The sequence below is a fragment of the Nicotiana tabacum genome, chromosome 6, assembly GCF_000715075.1.
Source record: "Nicotiana tabacum cultivar K326 chromosome 6, ASM71507v2, whole genome shotgun sequence".
Classification (NCBI taxonomy): domain Eukaryota; kingdom Viridiplantae; phylum Streptophyta; class Magnoliopsida; order Solanales; family Solanaceae; genus Nicotiana; species Nicotiana tabacum.
In genome coordinates this window covers 199,926,922-199,943,633 of record NC_134085.1, presented here as the reverse complement: position 1 = coordinate 199,943,633, position 16,712 = coordinate 199,926,922, and the positions used below count along the sequence as shown (strand labels likewise).

At 35.8% G+C, this 16,712-nt stretch overlaps 1 protein-coding gene across 2 annotated transcripts; it reads left to right on the top strand.

Annotated features, from left to right (window-relative positions):
* The first annotated feature begins 13,967 nt into the window (after nt 1-13,967).
* Nucleotides 13,968-16,443, top strand: LOC107761157 (uncharacterized). Of its 2 annotated transcripts, XM_075254454.1 has the most exons (3): nt 13,968-14,240; nt 14,550-15,675; nt 16,187-16,443. In XM_075254454.1, the coding sequence occupies exons 2-3, from the start codon at nt 14,671-14,673 to the stop codon at nt 16,232-16,234; spliced, it is 1,053 nt and encodes a 350-aa protein (XP_075110555.1). In that variant the 5' UTR covers nt 13,968-14,240; nt 14,550-14,670; the 3' UTR covers nt 16,235-16,443. The 2 variants fall into 2 exon arrangements, with proteins under 2 accessions (XP_075110555.1, XP_016434825.1); XM_016579339.2 differs by lacking the exon at nt 13,968-14,240 and having other exon boundaries at nt 14,319-15,675.
* Nucleotides 16,444-16,712: the final 269 nt, after the last annotated feature.

The following is a 16,712-nucleotide window of genomic DNA, read 5'->3' as shown; positions in this document are numbered from 1 at the left end:
ATCAGCACAAGACTGTCTCAAGAAGCTTTTGAGAAGATTAAGGTATAACTTTTCTTCTCTTTTTAATTATGATTGACATTATGAAAAGAAAGTTCGTTGCCCTTGAAATTTCGGGCAAGAACTATATGAAATGGGTGTTGGATGCTGAAATTCATTTAGATGCAATGGGTCTTGGAGATGTCATTAAAGACAAAACTAAAGCATCCACCCAAGACTGTGCTAAGACCTTGATTTTCTTGCGCCATCACCTTAATGAAGGGTTGAAAATAGAATGTCTCACAGTCAAAGATCCACTTGTTTTGTTGATTGGCTTAAAAGAAAGATATGACAACTTAAAGTTGGTCACTCTTCTACAAGCACGATATGGTTGGGTTCATCTGAGACTCCAAGACTTTAAGTCTGTTTCTAAATATAATTTTGCGATGTTCAGAATTACTTCTAAATTGAAACTCCATGGAGATACTATCATTGACTATGATATGCTTGAAAAAACGTTTACAACGTTTCATGCCTCCAATATGGTCCTGCAACAGCAGTACAGAGAGAAAGGTTTCAAGAAGTACTCTGAGTTGATTTCTCTTCTCCTTGTGGCTGAACAAAACAATGATTTGCTCATGAGACGAAAATCGACCCACTGGGTCTACACAATTGTCTGAAGTGGATGAGGTGTATTCCCATTATTATAAACGTGGAAAAAGGTCGTGACTCTATTCGTGGTCGGGGCCGTAGACAAGGAAGAAATTTTCTTGGTGTTAATCATCCCCCAAAGATAAATAACTACCAAAAGTGGAAGGGAACGATGAGAAGCCAAAAGCAAATGGTCCAGAAAATGAATATTATCGTTGTGGTGGAAAAGGGCACTGGGCAAATATTTTTCGTGTACCAAGACATTTGGTTGAGCTTTATCAAGCATCTCTAAAGAATAAAGGCCATGAACCTAATTTTGTCTCTGACAATAATTTTGACATCACCTACTTGGATGTGGAAGACTTCTTTGAGCACCCTGATGGAAAAATAGACCACTTGATCGGTGATGGATCATTGGTTAAAGATGATTGGGTAGTTTAAATTTTATTTTTGCCTATTCATAGTAGTTAGTGAATAAACATCATGTAATCACATTTTTTTACATGAGTAGTAGTCATTAGTATTATTATTTTATGAAGGCGTAATGGCTTCCTGGCCACTTAAACTTGTACCGAATTTTAAAGCTGATACACGAACTTACATTATTCCCATTTGAACACTTCAACTTGACGGAATGAATACTAATAAACACTTTCTGTTGAACGTGTTCGCCAATCGCTCTGATAGGAATGCCATGTCACATGTTTGGTCTTTATTATATGACATGTGGATTTGTGGGTCCTATATTATTAAAAAAAATTAATCTTTAAAATTTTTAAATGGAAGTTTAAAAATCAATCTCTCTTTCTTCTCCGTTCACCCACCTCCATTCATTTTTGTTATCTTGATCTTCCCCAGAACTTTCCAACTTACGAGCCTAGCCTTCAACTTCTGAGACAATGAGACTAGAGGGATCTCAGTGGTGATATCCCCCAGTCTACCCACCAGACACCTCTCCAAGAACTGTAGCTTTGGTTCCAATATCTCATCCTAAAATTCTACGAACTTTGAGCTGCTTGTCGGAATTGTCTCTGCCCTCGCCCAGCTTTAGGCCAAGTCATCTCTCTAGTGACTCCATCCATTTTTTTCTAAGAACTTCTTAATCCATAGGGAAATGAAAAAAATGGTCTGAAAAAATGAAAAATAAATAAAAAATGGAGCTTCAAATTTTACAAGGAGGAGGAATGAAGCTTCAGATTTTTAAAAATGGAGGAAGGGGGTATTTTTGAAGGAATGAATAAGAAGACAATTAAATGAAACCCATTTTGTACTGTTGGGCGTTGGGAAGGGGCTTTCACACTCCTGTGTGTCATGTTCCTCACTCAGCCTGCTGATTAGGACCAACTGACACCACATGAGCATGATCAATGATCAAATGTGTTTATTAGTTACCGGAAAAATGAGTTCGAGTGTTCAAATGGAAAGGTTGAAAGTTTATGTATCGGCTTTAAAATCCGGTACAAATTTAAATGGCCAGGGAGCCATTCTGCCTTTTATGAAATAGTGTTAGTTCGTTTTGATTAAAATTAGTTCTAGTATTTGTTTTAAATAAATCAATAATAGTACATATTTTGGTGCATAATACGTTGTCACCTTTCTCTAATTGCATAACGCACGTGGGCAATCAGTTATATGTGATTGTAATTCCAGCGATATCTCGTAAAACTTTGTCACCTTATTTATTTTTGGCCTCTTTATGCGTACTAATAATAAATTATATTATACTTCATGAACTTTTCAGTTTGTTTTCTTTTGTAAGTTTTGAAGAGAATTTTAAAAGTTAAGAATTGAGAATTGTTAACTAGAAGGGAAAAGTGACATCGGTGAAGCGTGACATACCCCACGGAAATACACGCCTTATTCTAAAAACAAATTATTAAATTTTGTAATTTTCAGCCACAATCTATTAACAGGAATTGTTTGTATCATAATCAAAGTTTTCTCGAAATTGCATTATAAGTCATTATTGAGTTAACTTTATTTACTTTCCTTTCTTTTTCTCTGAAAATGCTAATGTTTATTCGTATATTTCTTTTGTATGTCAAACCATGGGAAGCAAATATGGATACCTCACAAAGCAAACTTGGATCAATGTTTAACTATAAAAATATTTGTTTAGTTGATTCATGTACGACACATACAATATTGAAAGAGAAGACATATTTCTTTCATTTAAGTATGTGTAAGGCAGATGTTACTACAATTTCTGGTAGTAGTAAATTAATTGAAGGCTCTAGAAGAGCTACTATAATTCTGCCTAAGGGAACAATACTTATCATAGAGAATGCAATGTTCTCCTCAAAGTCCAAAAGGAACTTGTTGAGTTTTAAAGATATTAGCCGAAATGGATATCATATTGAGACAATAGATGAGAATAATCTTGAATATCTCATCATTACCAAAACTATCTCTGGCCAGAAAAGGGTTATTGAGAAGTTCTCATCTTTGTCTTGTGGCTTGTATTGGACAAGAATTAGTGCAATTGAGGCACATTCTATTGTAAATCAAAAGGTTACCGATTCCAACACTTTTGTACTTTGACATGATTGATTGGGACATCCTGGATCAATTATGATGAGACGGATTACAGAAAACTCAAATGGGCATCCATTAAAGAATTTAAAGATTCTTTTAATTAATGAATTTTCTTGCACTTCTTGTTATCAAGGCAAGTTAATTATTAGACCATCACCAACAAAGATTGGAATTGAGTCCCCTGCGTTTTTGGAACGTATACAAGGGGATATTTGTAGACCTATTCACCTATCTAGTGGGTCGTTTAGATATTTTATGGTCTTAATAGACGCATCTTCTAGATGGTCCCATGTGTGTCTATTGTCATCTCGCAACCTCGCGTTTTCTAAATTAATGGCACAAATAATTCGATTACGGGCACAATTTTTCAATAATCCAATTAAGTCTATTAGACTTGATAATGCTGCTGAGTTTTCATCCCAAGCATTTAATGATTAATGCTTATCAATTGGGATAAAGGTGGAACATCATGTAGCTCATGTTCACACTAAAAATGGTTTTGTAGAGTCTTTAATTAAACGTCTGCAATTGATAGCAAGACCGTTACTCATGAATGAGGCTGCCTACTTCTGTTTGGGGTCACGCCATTTTTCATGCAGCAATGCTAGTTCGTCTCAGACCGATATATTATCATAAATATTCCCCGTTGCATTTAGTTTTGGGTCATGAACCTAATATATCCCATTTAAGAATTTTTGGATGCGCAGTATAAGTGCCTGTAGCACCGCCATATCGCACCAAAATGGGTCCCCATAGAAGGTTAGGAATATATGTTGGGTTTGAATCGCCCTCCATTATTCGCTATCTTGAAACATTAACGGGGGATTTATTCACTGTTCGATTTGCAGACTATTGATTTGATGAGACACTTTTCCCAAAATTAGGGGGAGAAGTTGGTGAAACCAAACAGGAAATTTTGTGAAAAAATTCATCATTATCTCATCTTGATCCGCGTGCCTCTATTTGTGAAAAAAAGGTGCAAAAGATTATCCATTTGCAAAGAATAGAAAAACAAATGCCAGACGAATTTACGGATTTGAAAAGGATAACAAAAATGCATATCCCTGCAGAGAATATTCCAATCCGTATTGATGTCCCTATTGGACAATCTTCTAGTGTCATAGCAAATGAGTCAAAAGCACGCCTAAAACGTGACAGACCATTGGGTTCCAAAGATCGAAATCCTAGTAAAAGGAAAATAAATGATCAAAATGACACTATGAAAGAATCTCATGAAGAATCCACGACTTAACAAATTCTGAGATTCATGAGGAAATCATTGAACCCGAGACTCAAGAAAATAAGAAACCATTAATAAATCCAATCGATATTGAGACAAATTTGAATCAATTGGATATAGTGGTGGATAATGTCTTTGCATATAACGTTGCATCTAGCATTATGCAAGATAGTAAGGATATTGAACCTCAATCTGTTGGAGAATGTTGACAAAGACGTGATTGGCCAAAATGGCAAGAAGCAATCCAATCAGAGTTTAATTCACTTGCAAAACGTGAAGTTTTTGGGCCTGTAGTCCAAACACCTAATGGTGTTAAGCCTATTGGCTATAAATGGGTCTTTGTACGCAAGAGAAATGAGAAAAATGAGGTACAAAGATATAAGGCACGCCTTGTTGCACAAGGATTTTCACAAAGGCCTGGTGTTGATTATGAAGAGACATATTCACTCTTTATAGATGTTACAACGTTCTGTTATCTCATTAGTTTTGCTGTCCATGAAAAGCTTGACATGCATTTAATGGATGTGGTTACCGCCTACCTTTATGACTCACTTGATAATGAAATATACATGAAAATTCCCGAGGGATTTAAAATGCCTAAAGCAAATAATTCAAAGTCCCAGGAAATGTTTTCAATCAAATTGCAAAGATCTTTGTATGGTCTAAACAGTGAGGATGAATGTGGTATAATCGCCTTAGTGAGTATTTATTAAAGGAAGATTATATAAATGATGTCATTTGTCCATGTATTTTTATAAAGAAAACAACATCGGAATTTGTTATACTTGACGTATATGTTGATGATATAGACCTTATTGGAACTCGTATAGAACTCCAAAAGGCAATTGGTTATTTAAAGAAGGAATTCGAGATGAAAGATCTTGAAAAGACAAAATAATGTCTTGTTTTGCAAATTGAACATTTGGCAAACGAAATTTTTGTTCATCAATCTGTCTACATAGAAAAGGTATTGAAACAGTTTTACATGGATGGAGCACATCCATTAAGTACTCTGATGGTTGTTCGATCACTTGATGTGAATAAGGATCCATTCCGACCTCAAGAATAGAATGAAGAGCTACTTGGTCATGAAGTACCATATCTTAGTGCAATTGGTGTACTAATGTATCTTTCTAATACTACAAAGCCTGACATAACCTTTTCAGTTAATGTCTTAGCAAGATATAGCTCTGTTCCTACAAAGATACATTGGAATGGAATCAATACATATTGCGGTATCTAAAAGGAACTACCGATATAGGCTTATTTTATGGCAATAATTACAGTCCTGATCTTGTTGGTTATGCCGATGTTGGGTATTTATCCGATCCACATAAGGCTCAATCTCAAACAAGCTATGTGTTTACATATGGAGATACTACCATATCTTGGCGATCGACTAAGCAATCAATTGTGGCTACTTCATCTAATCATGCTGAGATAATTGCTATTCATGAAGCAAGTCGAGAATGTGTGTGGTTGAGGTATATAATACATCTTATTCGAGACAAATGTGGTTTGAAGTATGATAAACTACCCACAATTTTGTATAAAGACAATGCAACATGCATAGCCCAATTGAAGGGAGGATTTATAAAAGGAGATAAGATAAATCACATATCACCAAAGTTATTTTTCACACATGATCTTCAAAATAATGGTGATATTAACGTGCAACAAATTCGTTCAAGTGATAATATGGCTGATTTGTTCACCAAGTCTTTACCGACGTCAACCTTCAAGAAGCTAGTGTACAAGATTGTGATGCGAAGGTTCAAGGATGTGAATTGATGCTCTCATCAAGGGGAGTTAATGTGCATTGCACTCTTTTTCCCTTACAAGGTTTTGTCCCACTGGGTTTTCCTTGCAAGGTTTTTAACGAGGCAACCAAAAGGCGTATTGTTAGATATGTGTACTCTTTTTCCTTTACTAGAATTGTTTTCCCACAGGGTTTTATTTTAGTTAAGGTTTTAACGAGGCACACTATTTGTTGAATAGACATTCAGGGGGAGTGTTATAAATAGAATTTTATTTATGGTGAATATATTTAGAGAGATTATAGGTTTTATTACATGGTGGCTAAGTCACCATCTCCCTATAAATAGAGGGTTCTATTCCATTTTAATTCATCCCAAAATTCAATAAGAATTTCCTCTTTCTCTCTCTTTCTCTGCAATATTGTTCTTCTTCTTTTATAGTTTTATCACAATTACTCATTTCTTCTCGATTTAGTTGTTCCATTTGTTTGGATGGAGCTACTACAACACTCCAAATTTTATTACATTTAAAAAAAATTGTGTTAAAATGGTAATAACATTGACCTTTTATTTTGAAAATTTCAAATGTTGTCATACAATGTTGTTCAAAAGTGGTTAAAATGGGTTAGTATAAAATAAATAAAAAGTAGGCCCCGGCGTATTTTCTTAATAAATGGTGCAAAATAACCAAAAAGGAAAAGCGATAGCAGAACACCTTGCACCCTATCAAGGAGGAACATGAGTTTGCGGGGATTTCAGAATCAGTTAAGGGAATTAATTCAGACGAAAGGTATAAGATTAGTAAGCAAATACTTATGAAGTTCGGAGCATGATAAATAAAATATTGATCACCTTTTCATCAAGAATGAGCTTGCTATGGAGGTTTAGAACCATTTTGATTGCCCTTACTATAATTCTTACATGTATGATATTTAATATAGTTGGAATAATCACATAAATAGTGGCATTGATAGTTGCAAGAGGTGGCGATTGGTAGTGTTCCAAAACATCATAACGACGTGCGTTAGAGCGTTATGGCAAATGATCCCCATCACCTGTAGTTATGAGGCCGATCGCATCCACTTTCGGAGTCTCTCTCCTCTGAGGCCGATTGCATCCACTTTTGGAGTCTCTGTCCTCTGAGGACGATCACATTCGCTTTTGGAGCCCTCTCACCTTTGAGTATGGCCGCAGCCCAGACATAGACCGAATTAAGGCCTAAACTTTTGAGTAGATTGCCCATGGAAAGGAACTTACTCCAAGATCTGACTCCGCCAGTGTAGGAGTTCGGGAAGGCCAGAAGTAAACAAAAAACGGTAGAAGAGAATAAAGTGTTGCGTCCATTCTTTTCTTTCATAGCTGGATCAAATGGAAGGAGACGTCGTGCAAGCCGAAGACTTTTTGCTGTTAGCATGCTTTGATGGCATAGAATCAATAGTTGACACACACAAAATAGAAAGAAGAGCTCTTTGAATGACTTCGGTGATATAGAATTTCTTTCCAGAAGAGGGCTAGCCTAAATGCTTTGCTTCATAAAAGAAAGGAAGGATAAGAGGAGGGGACGAAGAGAGTAGGTTGCACGTGACAGACTCTGCTCCTATTTCAAATGCTCTTTTGCCGCTACCAAATTAAAAACACTCCACTATAGGAGGACAATCCTTTACTCCGGAAGGGTAGGTTCCATACTGACAAGACCTCCTATCCCAGAATCCGCTCATTTTACACCAACTAAAGCGGAACTTAATCACCACGGTAGAGTTATATAAAGCCCTAATATAACTAAGGGAAGTGAAAAACCCGCAATATGAGAGCAAAAACACATCTTCCTATTTATAAGCCACAACTTACTTCGACGTTTTCAATTTCCCATAAAATCTCCGGAGTTTTCCTAGTCGCCTAGCGAAGATATGGCAAACAAATAAAGTAGCCCTATGCTCGGATCTGACAATACCATACCATAATCAAAAGGTACAACGGCCCGAGCACCTAAAGACTAAAGAAATGCATAAAGGGGGGGGGAACTTATGCAACGGGCTATACCACCCAAACCAACTGAGGGAACTCGCATCCGTCCCATACAAACAACTACAATGTTTCTCTTTTATGTTTATTGTATTTTTGACAGAAAGGAAGGAATGCCAAGGACTTCCCCGCCTGCCTCGCTGTGGGTCAGCATCTCGGGCTCTCTTTCTGCTTTCTGTCGATCTACCAGCGGAAGGGCTTCTTTGAATGCCCCGCTGATTGACTACTACATCTAGGGACGAGACTGATCTCGAAAGAGAGGTCTTTCTTTATGGTTATGAAATCGCTGCATCTCCTTATTGTCATGAGTGAGTCTGTTGTCCTCCTCATTATAGTCCTCATAGAATTCAGAGCATTTCGTCGAAATAAGCAAAGCAAACGAAGCATGCCCAAAAGTAAACCAACGCCTTGGACTGCTACGAAAAACACCATCGAATTTCGTGAATCAAGGGAAGGGAAGAATGAGACCATAATTTGGAAGTCACTCCCGACCGAAACCTAGATGACAACCTAACCGAGTACATCATAATTGAGAAAGGGAAGACCCCCCCTCCCCCGAGCCAGAACACATGCGCCGATCTCTCTTCCACCAACAAGTGAATAAGAAAAGATCAAGTTACCAAAGGTGGCGATATCACCCGCTAGTTTCGGGGATGTTTACACTAAAGAGTGTAGATTTTTTTTTTTTTTTTTTGGTTTATAAAGATCAAAAGAAGAAAGTGGAAAAGTCAATTTTGGTATACAGAGAATTGGCACATGCAATTGTTTGATAACTGCTCAATGTATATAAGGTACACGTCACTGGAGAAAAAATGCAACTTGGAATATTAATCACGCTCTAAATTTAACTAGCAATATTAACAATTTTGATGCTCAATGTATATAAGGTACACGTCACTGGAGAAAAAATGCAACTTGGAATATTAATCACGCTCTAAATTTAACTAGCAATATTAACAATTTTGAGGGATCAAAGTTTTTTGTCAACGAGTATTGGGGAGAGGTGCTCAGGCAAGATATGGTAGATTTTCTAGAATATGACCCTTGATAGAAAGGTGTGGAGGTCGAGCATTAGAGTTGTAGGCCAGGAGGTAATCGAGCTTTTTTATACTTAGTACCGGGGGTGAGGCTGGTTTGATACGGTTGATCTTAGTCGGCTAGTGGTTAATGTTCTGTCCACACTATCCTTTCTGCTTTGCATAGCTCCGGGCCTTAATTACTGGTTATTGTTATTGCATGTCATCTATTTTATGGTTTTTATGATGTTGTTACTATTTCTATTGTTTCTGTTGACGATACTGATATATTGTCTCTTCTTGTTTTCTTTCCGTTTTCCTGAGCTGATGGTCTATCGGAAACAACCTCTTTGCACCATCGGGGTAGGGATAAGGTCTGCATACACACTACCTTTCTTACACCTCACTGTGTGGGATTTCATTGGGTCGTTGTTGTTGTTGAAAGTTGTCCGCCAATAATTAATGTTGTTTTATAAAGTCTTTAAGTCAACGGAATATATCCTTTCTATGTAAACGTCCAAGCAAAATCAAGACACGAAATAAAGGGGAAAAACATAAATAGCTAAGGTGACAATGATTAAACTATAGTTTGTCATTTTGCCGCAAATTATCACAACGGATAGCTGTATTTGTAGTCTTCTTGTAAACGGGTCTTTTTCCTTCAGAATCGTACCGCAGCACAAGAAAACAAAGGAAAATGCTATTTACAAATGAACAACTGATTTGTGTATGTTGATGTACTGCTGTGATATACCTATATAGACGCACAAATTCAAAACACTATAGATTCTCATAAATTGTGAGGGATTTAAAAAAAAAAAAAAGAATAGCTCTATAAAAATTACTAACGCCTTATTCCATGTGAGCTAATTGATTTCGATTAGATTAGATCGCACGAAAAAAGAGAGAAAATACCAACACATTAATTTATTTCTCTCCTTTTGTATAAATGGAAAACCACAATATGCAATGATATATGAAAATAGTTGGTGCAGCTCTAGTACTGTTATCTGGCATTTTGCCTACAAATAAAAGTTCAATTATCACCTAAATTATTGCATGATTATTTCAATAATTTCTATATTTAGTTATCAAAACATAAAAAAATAGCCAGGTTAGATTAATTGGAACATCATTTGAACCTATGGCTCTGAAAATAGAAATAGCAGTGCCACTTCACGTCGTTTTATTTTCCTATAAAGAAACAGTTACTTGGGTCCTTCCCTTTCACAAGTAGCTCAGGGAAAAAGAAAAAAGACACCAGGAAAAAATAGAACTCCTAACAAATTGTAAGTATATGAAATCGTTTTCTAATTTTTAGCCATATGACAATTTCTATTGCTTATATATGTAGTTATAGTTACTATATTTTTCAAAAGATTGAATGAAAATTATATCTTTATAGATTTGAAAAAACAGTTAAATGCACCCGCGATCTTTATTTTTTAAATTATTCATTTAAAAGCAAAATTCAGAGATACGAAATTGTTTGCCAAAAATCAAACCTCAAATCAAATGCTACCCTGTGAATAATTGCTTCTACGTTCTCGAAAGAAAAGGAAGTAATTATTATTTACTATAATTATACACCTTATGAATTTGCTAGATGAAAATACTGATCATTTCCTAATTCTGTTTTTAATCTTGATGCCAACTTCATTTTTTATTACCCTTTTTGGTCGTTATTTGACAAGATAGTTTTGGCATGCGCATGGAAAGGAACATGGACTTTGGCTAGTCTTCAAAACATGAATGTAAAACAAAGTAGTTCTAGTTCTAAATAAAGAAACTTTTAATATATGTGAAAATGAGGGATCAATCAATTACTTTATAAAAAAGGAAATGCAAATAACTATACATATATATAAGGAGACAGTAAGACATTATTGTCCTGCAAACTAATCCCGTAAAAGATTTTTACTACCAATAGAAATTGGTTCATCTGCTAAAATTTCCGAGTGCAAGCTAGGTGCACTGTATCCAGGCTGGAAGGACAAAATTAATGAACAGTACACCTTAACTATGTGTTTAAAAGGATTCTGAAATTTGCTACAAATACAACTAAAAAGCACAAGAAAAGGTGGTAATACTAGATGAAAGAATACCATGAAGGTTATAGTATAATGGTAAGTATATTTCTTCATCTTTAACTAGAAGTTTCAGATTCGAGTCCTGAGTATGATATTAGGCAGAGGCGGATTTGTAGGCATTTACACGGGGCACGTGAACCCATGATCTTTCCGTCAAACTAGATATTTTATATCCATAATTTTAGAATTGGTCTAGTATTATCGGTTGGCACCCATGCTCCAAAGAGGCTAAATGATGCACTTGGTTAAATGTTGAGTTATTTACCTAGAGGATTAGGGATCAAATCTCACTTAATACTTCTTGTTTTCTCCTTTTAAGTGGTGCACCCATATTATTAAAATCCTAGATCCGCCTTTGATATTAGGGGAGGAGCTAGCATAGGTCTTGTGATTCGGCCGAACCCAATAACTTTTGTCCAAATCCTGTATGGCTGTATTTATCTTAGAATATCCATTGAACATGTACAAATTATTAATTTAGAACCCAACAACATAAATAGGCAAGAATCTCGAACTCACAAGGTTCAAAGCCTCTGCATGAAATCTCTTTTGGTAACGAGCGCTTTAATCTCCACAATGAAACTTTTTTGATTAATTGGGCATTAAAACGGATAACTAATACCGGGTGAAAAAGAAAAAGTAATACTAGAAGAAAGAATAAGACTTTTTTTAATTGCTTTTCCATCTTTTTTCAATGGAAATGAAAGCACTTGATATGCAAGGGTTATGTTATATATGCTCTCACTGTCACCCAACCTTAAATGGTACATTATGTATCCATCATCCCTTTTTATTTTTTGGTTCATAGTTATCTAAACTTCTGAAAGCAACCTCATGAGATCAAGCCCGTCAGGTGTACCATTTATTGTGGTTCTCATAATAATGCCAGACAGTCTAAAATTCAAAAATAGGACAGCCCACATCCCCTCCACCCCACTAGATCTCACTACTTCTTAATTAGGACTTGTGGGGGGGAGTAGAGGGATTTGCAAAGGCGGCCGCGGCATGCATATACGGAAAAGAGAAGTTAGTGGTTTGCAAAGATGATTGTGGAAAAGGGCTTACCTAACAATGAAGAAGAGGAAGAGGGTAGATGGATAATAATAACTCAAAAATAGAAAGAAGAGGGACAAGTGGGGGCTCAATGGCTAAGGTTTTAAGGGAGGTCTTGGAAACATCATTAGCAAGTACATGCAGTATTACCACCCTACATCAGACTGTGGGGTCTGATGGAATATTCTTCTACTATACTCTTTTAAATAGAGGGAATTAATGAGCCTTTATAATGTTGAAATTTATAAGAAAATAGTATAACTTTTTAAATCTCTTAATTATGTATCAAATCAAATCTCATATTTACCCTTTAGTGGATCTATTCACTGAAGTCTGAATAAATCGTACCAGTAATTCATACCGAATGTGTAAATAATTTGAAAGAAAGATAGACAAGGCCTCAATGTCTAGGGATTTGTTAGCATCAATAGCAAGTATAAGCAGAAATATATACCACCAAGGAGTGAGGTGGAAGAATTAAGATTTACTCTAATGAAATATATATATCAAGATTGAGTCATGTGAATGAAGAATTTCTTAGTACCTTAAATTAAGCGAATATCACATAACAGAGGTGTAAAAAAACGAAAGATGGACAAGCTAAGTGGCTCTCAATGGCTGGGGTTTTAAGGGATCGGAGGTCTTGTTAACATCAGACGGAAGTACAATTAGAGTATATATGCTACTCTAATAATACTTGGCTACAAACATAAAAAAATATCTCTATCACTATCTCTCAACTCGCCATATAGACTTAATTGGCACAAAGTCATGCTGATGGAAAGAGATATAAGGAGAATGGGAAGACAAAAAAAAAAGTGGGGATAGAAAGAGTGTCCAAGTAGCTAGAAGGGGGTGGGGGTGGGGGGTGGGGGAGTTGTTGTTTTAGTTGTGGAAGAGATAGGTTTCTCTTTTTAGTGAAAGTGACATATATAGCTAGACTGAGAACCCTGGTCAAAAGTTGCTTTGCCTTAACGTTTCTAAATGCCTGACCTCTGAGAGGCTATCTTCTCCTCTCATTCTCTCGACCCTTACTGTTCATATACCCCCAAATTTGAGGTCTAATTTATCCACACTATGGTTTCTTACTGTTGTCTTCTTCTCTGAAACAATATTGCTTGTCGATCTTGGACTTGGCCACGTCAACGTGTAACTTCAGCAACTAGGGTGACTCCAAGTCATAGACAGATCTAGGTCGACTTCTGTGAATTTAACTAAACAAATTATTTAATTTCGACTCAAAATAGATATGTACTATATATATATATAGTAAACTTATTGTGAACTTACTAACTTAAAATTTTCAAGTTTGCAGTATTTTTTGGAATAAGAAAGGGGAAAAAGAGGCAGAAAACCCCATATTTCTTCCTCTTTGGAGTTGACGCTAAAGGGATAAAGCTAACATGCAAGCTCTTAACAAATAACATACTCAGTATAATCTCACAAATGGGGTATAGAGAGGATAAAACGTACACAAATCTTAACAATATACACAGTGTAATTCCATAAGTGAGTTCTGTGGACGGTAGTAGCTTACCCCTTGCCTTTAACATGCAAGCTCTTAAGCTTTGTATTTTTATTTTGTTCTTTCTTTTTGGAGAGGAAGAAGTGGTGGTTGAAGACTAGAGATAAGGAAGAAAAGAGAAGGATTTTTGTCAGTTGCTATCACGTGAACTGAAGGGGCACAATTAGAGAGAAGTCTATATGCTTCACTTCCCATAAAATCAGTTGTAACTACAACAAGTACTAAGAGTGTCCCCTCCATTTTCTTTCTTTCCCTCAATTCCCTTTCATACTTTTAAAGCTTAATTCCACAGCTAGAAAAAGAAGCCTTTCTTTTTCTCTAGAGGTATTTAGCAAAGATGGAAGGACAATATTACAGCTCTCTTTGTCTCTACAGGTAACAAACCATTGCCTGTCTTTCTCAATCTCCAGTATTTCCAGCTATCTTATAATGCTTTGAGTACTCCCACAAAACACATGCATTATAGCCACTAGCTACATATATATATATATTTGTAAAACCACACATTAATTTAGCTGTCATTCTCAACCAAAAAGCTATGTTATCATCAACATATTGACAAATTACCTATAATTCCTTCCCCTCTAGCTATATGATCTATCTCACTTTATTATGCACTTAAAAAGTTATGTTGTCCCTCTCAAAAGTCTTAATTAATTAACCTTGTTTTGCATCTTGCTGCAGCTAGCTAGCTTATTAAATTGACAAACTCAGAAGATGTTGTGGTTCTTTCAACTTCAATAAAAAGCTAAGAGTAGTACTTGTGCTTGTATATCCGTCCTTCTCAAGCTCAAGTCCCACTTCAATGTATCCGTCAAGCAACAGCTGTAATTACAGCCTCAATATTTCCTCCTCAAATAACTTATTTCACATTCCATCTCCGAATTCTATGCAATATGAACACGAACTTTTCCAATATTTTCATGACCATCATCTCCTTCAACCCCAACAACAACAACAACAACAACAACTCTTGACTACACCTGATCATTATATGGCAGCAGATTCCAACAAAGACACCGTAATCAGTAGTACTAATCAAGATCCTGAAGAAGTTGAATTACAAGGCCGCTGCAAGAACAAAAAAGGTGACAATAAGAGACGTGTTGCTTACAAGAAAGATAGACACAGCAAGATTAACACTGCTCACGGCCCTAGAGACCGAAGAATGAGACTTTCTCTCGATGTAGCTCGCAAATTTTTCAATTTGCAAGACTTGCTTGGATTCGATAAGGCTAGCAAAACTGTGGAGTGGTTGCTAACAAAGTCCAAATGTGCTGTCAATGAGCTCGTCCAAGGCATAAATAAAGAAAATTGCGCTACTGCTAATATTGGTGCAATTAGTACATGCTCTACTACATCTGAGTGTGAAGTTGTATCAGGAATTGATGAATCTACAACCACTAATGATATTCAGAAGCAGTCAAATAGAGGTAAAGTAGGGGAGAAGAAGAAGGCTAATAAACTAGTTCGTAGAGCTGCATTTAATCCTGTGGCAAAGGAATCAAGAAAGCAAGCTAGAGCGAGGGCAAGGGAGAGAACAAAAATAAAGAAAAGCTTTTTAAATATTGGTGATCAGTCTATGGCGGCTGATGATTTAAAACGATTAGGATGTTGGAGTCTTTTTGAAACAGGTGAAGAATCAGGTATTCAAGGTACTAATCATCAAATTGAAGAACACACCACGCACCACGAGGAGCCTCTTTTGGGGACTAATGAGAATGTTGATGATTGTAATTTGGTTGTTACCGGCAACTGGAACCCATATACCATCTTCAATTATCACCACAGTACTGAAATTTCTCACGAGGTAGGTTTTACACTTCATTTAAATCCAAGAGTAATTCTTTTAGAGTTCAAGATTCTGATATTTTTTTTGGTGGCGAGACCCTTTCTTATATCAAAGCAACCTTCAAGGTACATACAAGATTGGATAAACCAATTCTGAAACATCTATCTATCTTCTACCACTATGTAAGACTACATTAGTCACCAAAAAACAAAACCTGATAAGTTCTTTAAAAATATGATTTCAAAACATAACCTTTACACTATTTTTTCGAATTTTTTGCACTCAGACACACATATAAATGGTGTAAAAAAATTGTGGGTTCAATTGAACTATTGCTTGACTATTACATCAACCGATGAGTATAACCACATACTATATAAGAAGAGAATTTGGGAAGAAGACTTCCAGTTAAGCTTTAGAGATTTATGAGTTCCAAGCCAAATTCTTTCAGTACCTGGTTTTAAATATTCTCATCAGCTTTATTTATTGATTTACTTCTTCATTTTCGTTATATTTTTTCTTCCTGCAGCAACAATTTACAAACTTCCAGTTTTCTGGGAAGTTTTGGGAAGCATAGGAGTTAGGACAAGGGGCACCACCTCTTGTTGGTTTAGTGCAACTCAACCAGAAGAAGGCTATTTGGTTCTGTTGGTAATGTAAAATAAATTTGTCTATTTCGTTTTGCGTATTCTATGAATAACTTGTTTGTAAATAAACTGATCTTTTTTTACTTTTAAGTCATTCCAAAAATGTAATCAAAATTAATTTTCAATTTTAATGGGGAACATGAACCGTAACTTGTTTAGTACTTATTGATGTATAGTTAATTAGTTATGTCAATAATGTAATCAAACCACCTAAAAACAACAAAAAGAGAATAGTGCTCCTCTTATGTATACTAATCACTAAACATGGGATAACCGCCATTTGAAAGTTCTATTCATTGATCATTTACCTGCTTGATTAATTATACAAAATCTCCCTTTTTTCTTTTTCAAATTTAATCATAAAATTTGATCCAATTGACTTTATATTTGAACAAAATTTTTATGACG

What these genes read in the sequence shown, in the direction of transcription:
- LOC107761157 (XM_075254454.1), top strand. Translation starts at nt 14,671, where the DNA reads ATGTATCCGTCAAGCAACAGCTGTAATTACAGCCTCAATATTTCCTCC. An exon ending in GTACTGAAATTTCTCACGAG is followed by an intron (nt 15,676 to 16,186) that starts GTAGGTTTTACA and finishes TTCTTCCTGCAG; the next exon opens with CAACAATTTACAAACTTCCA.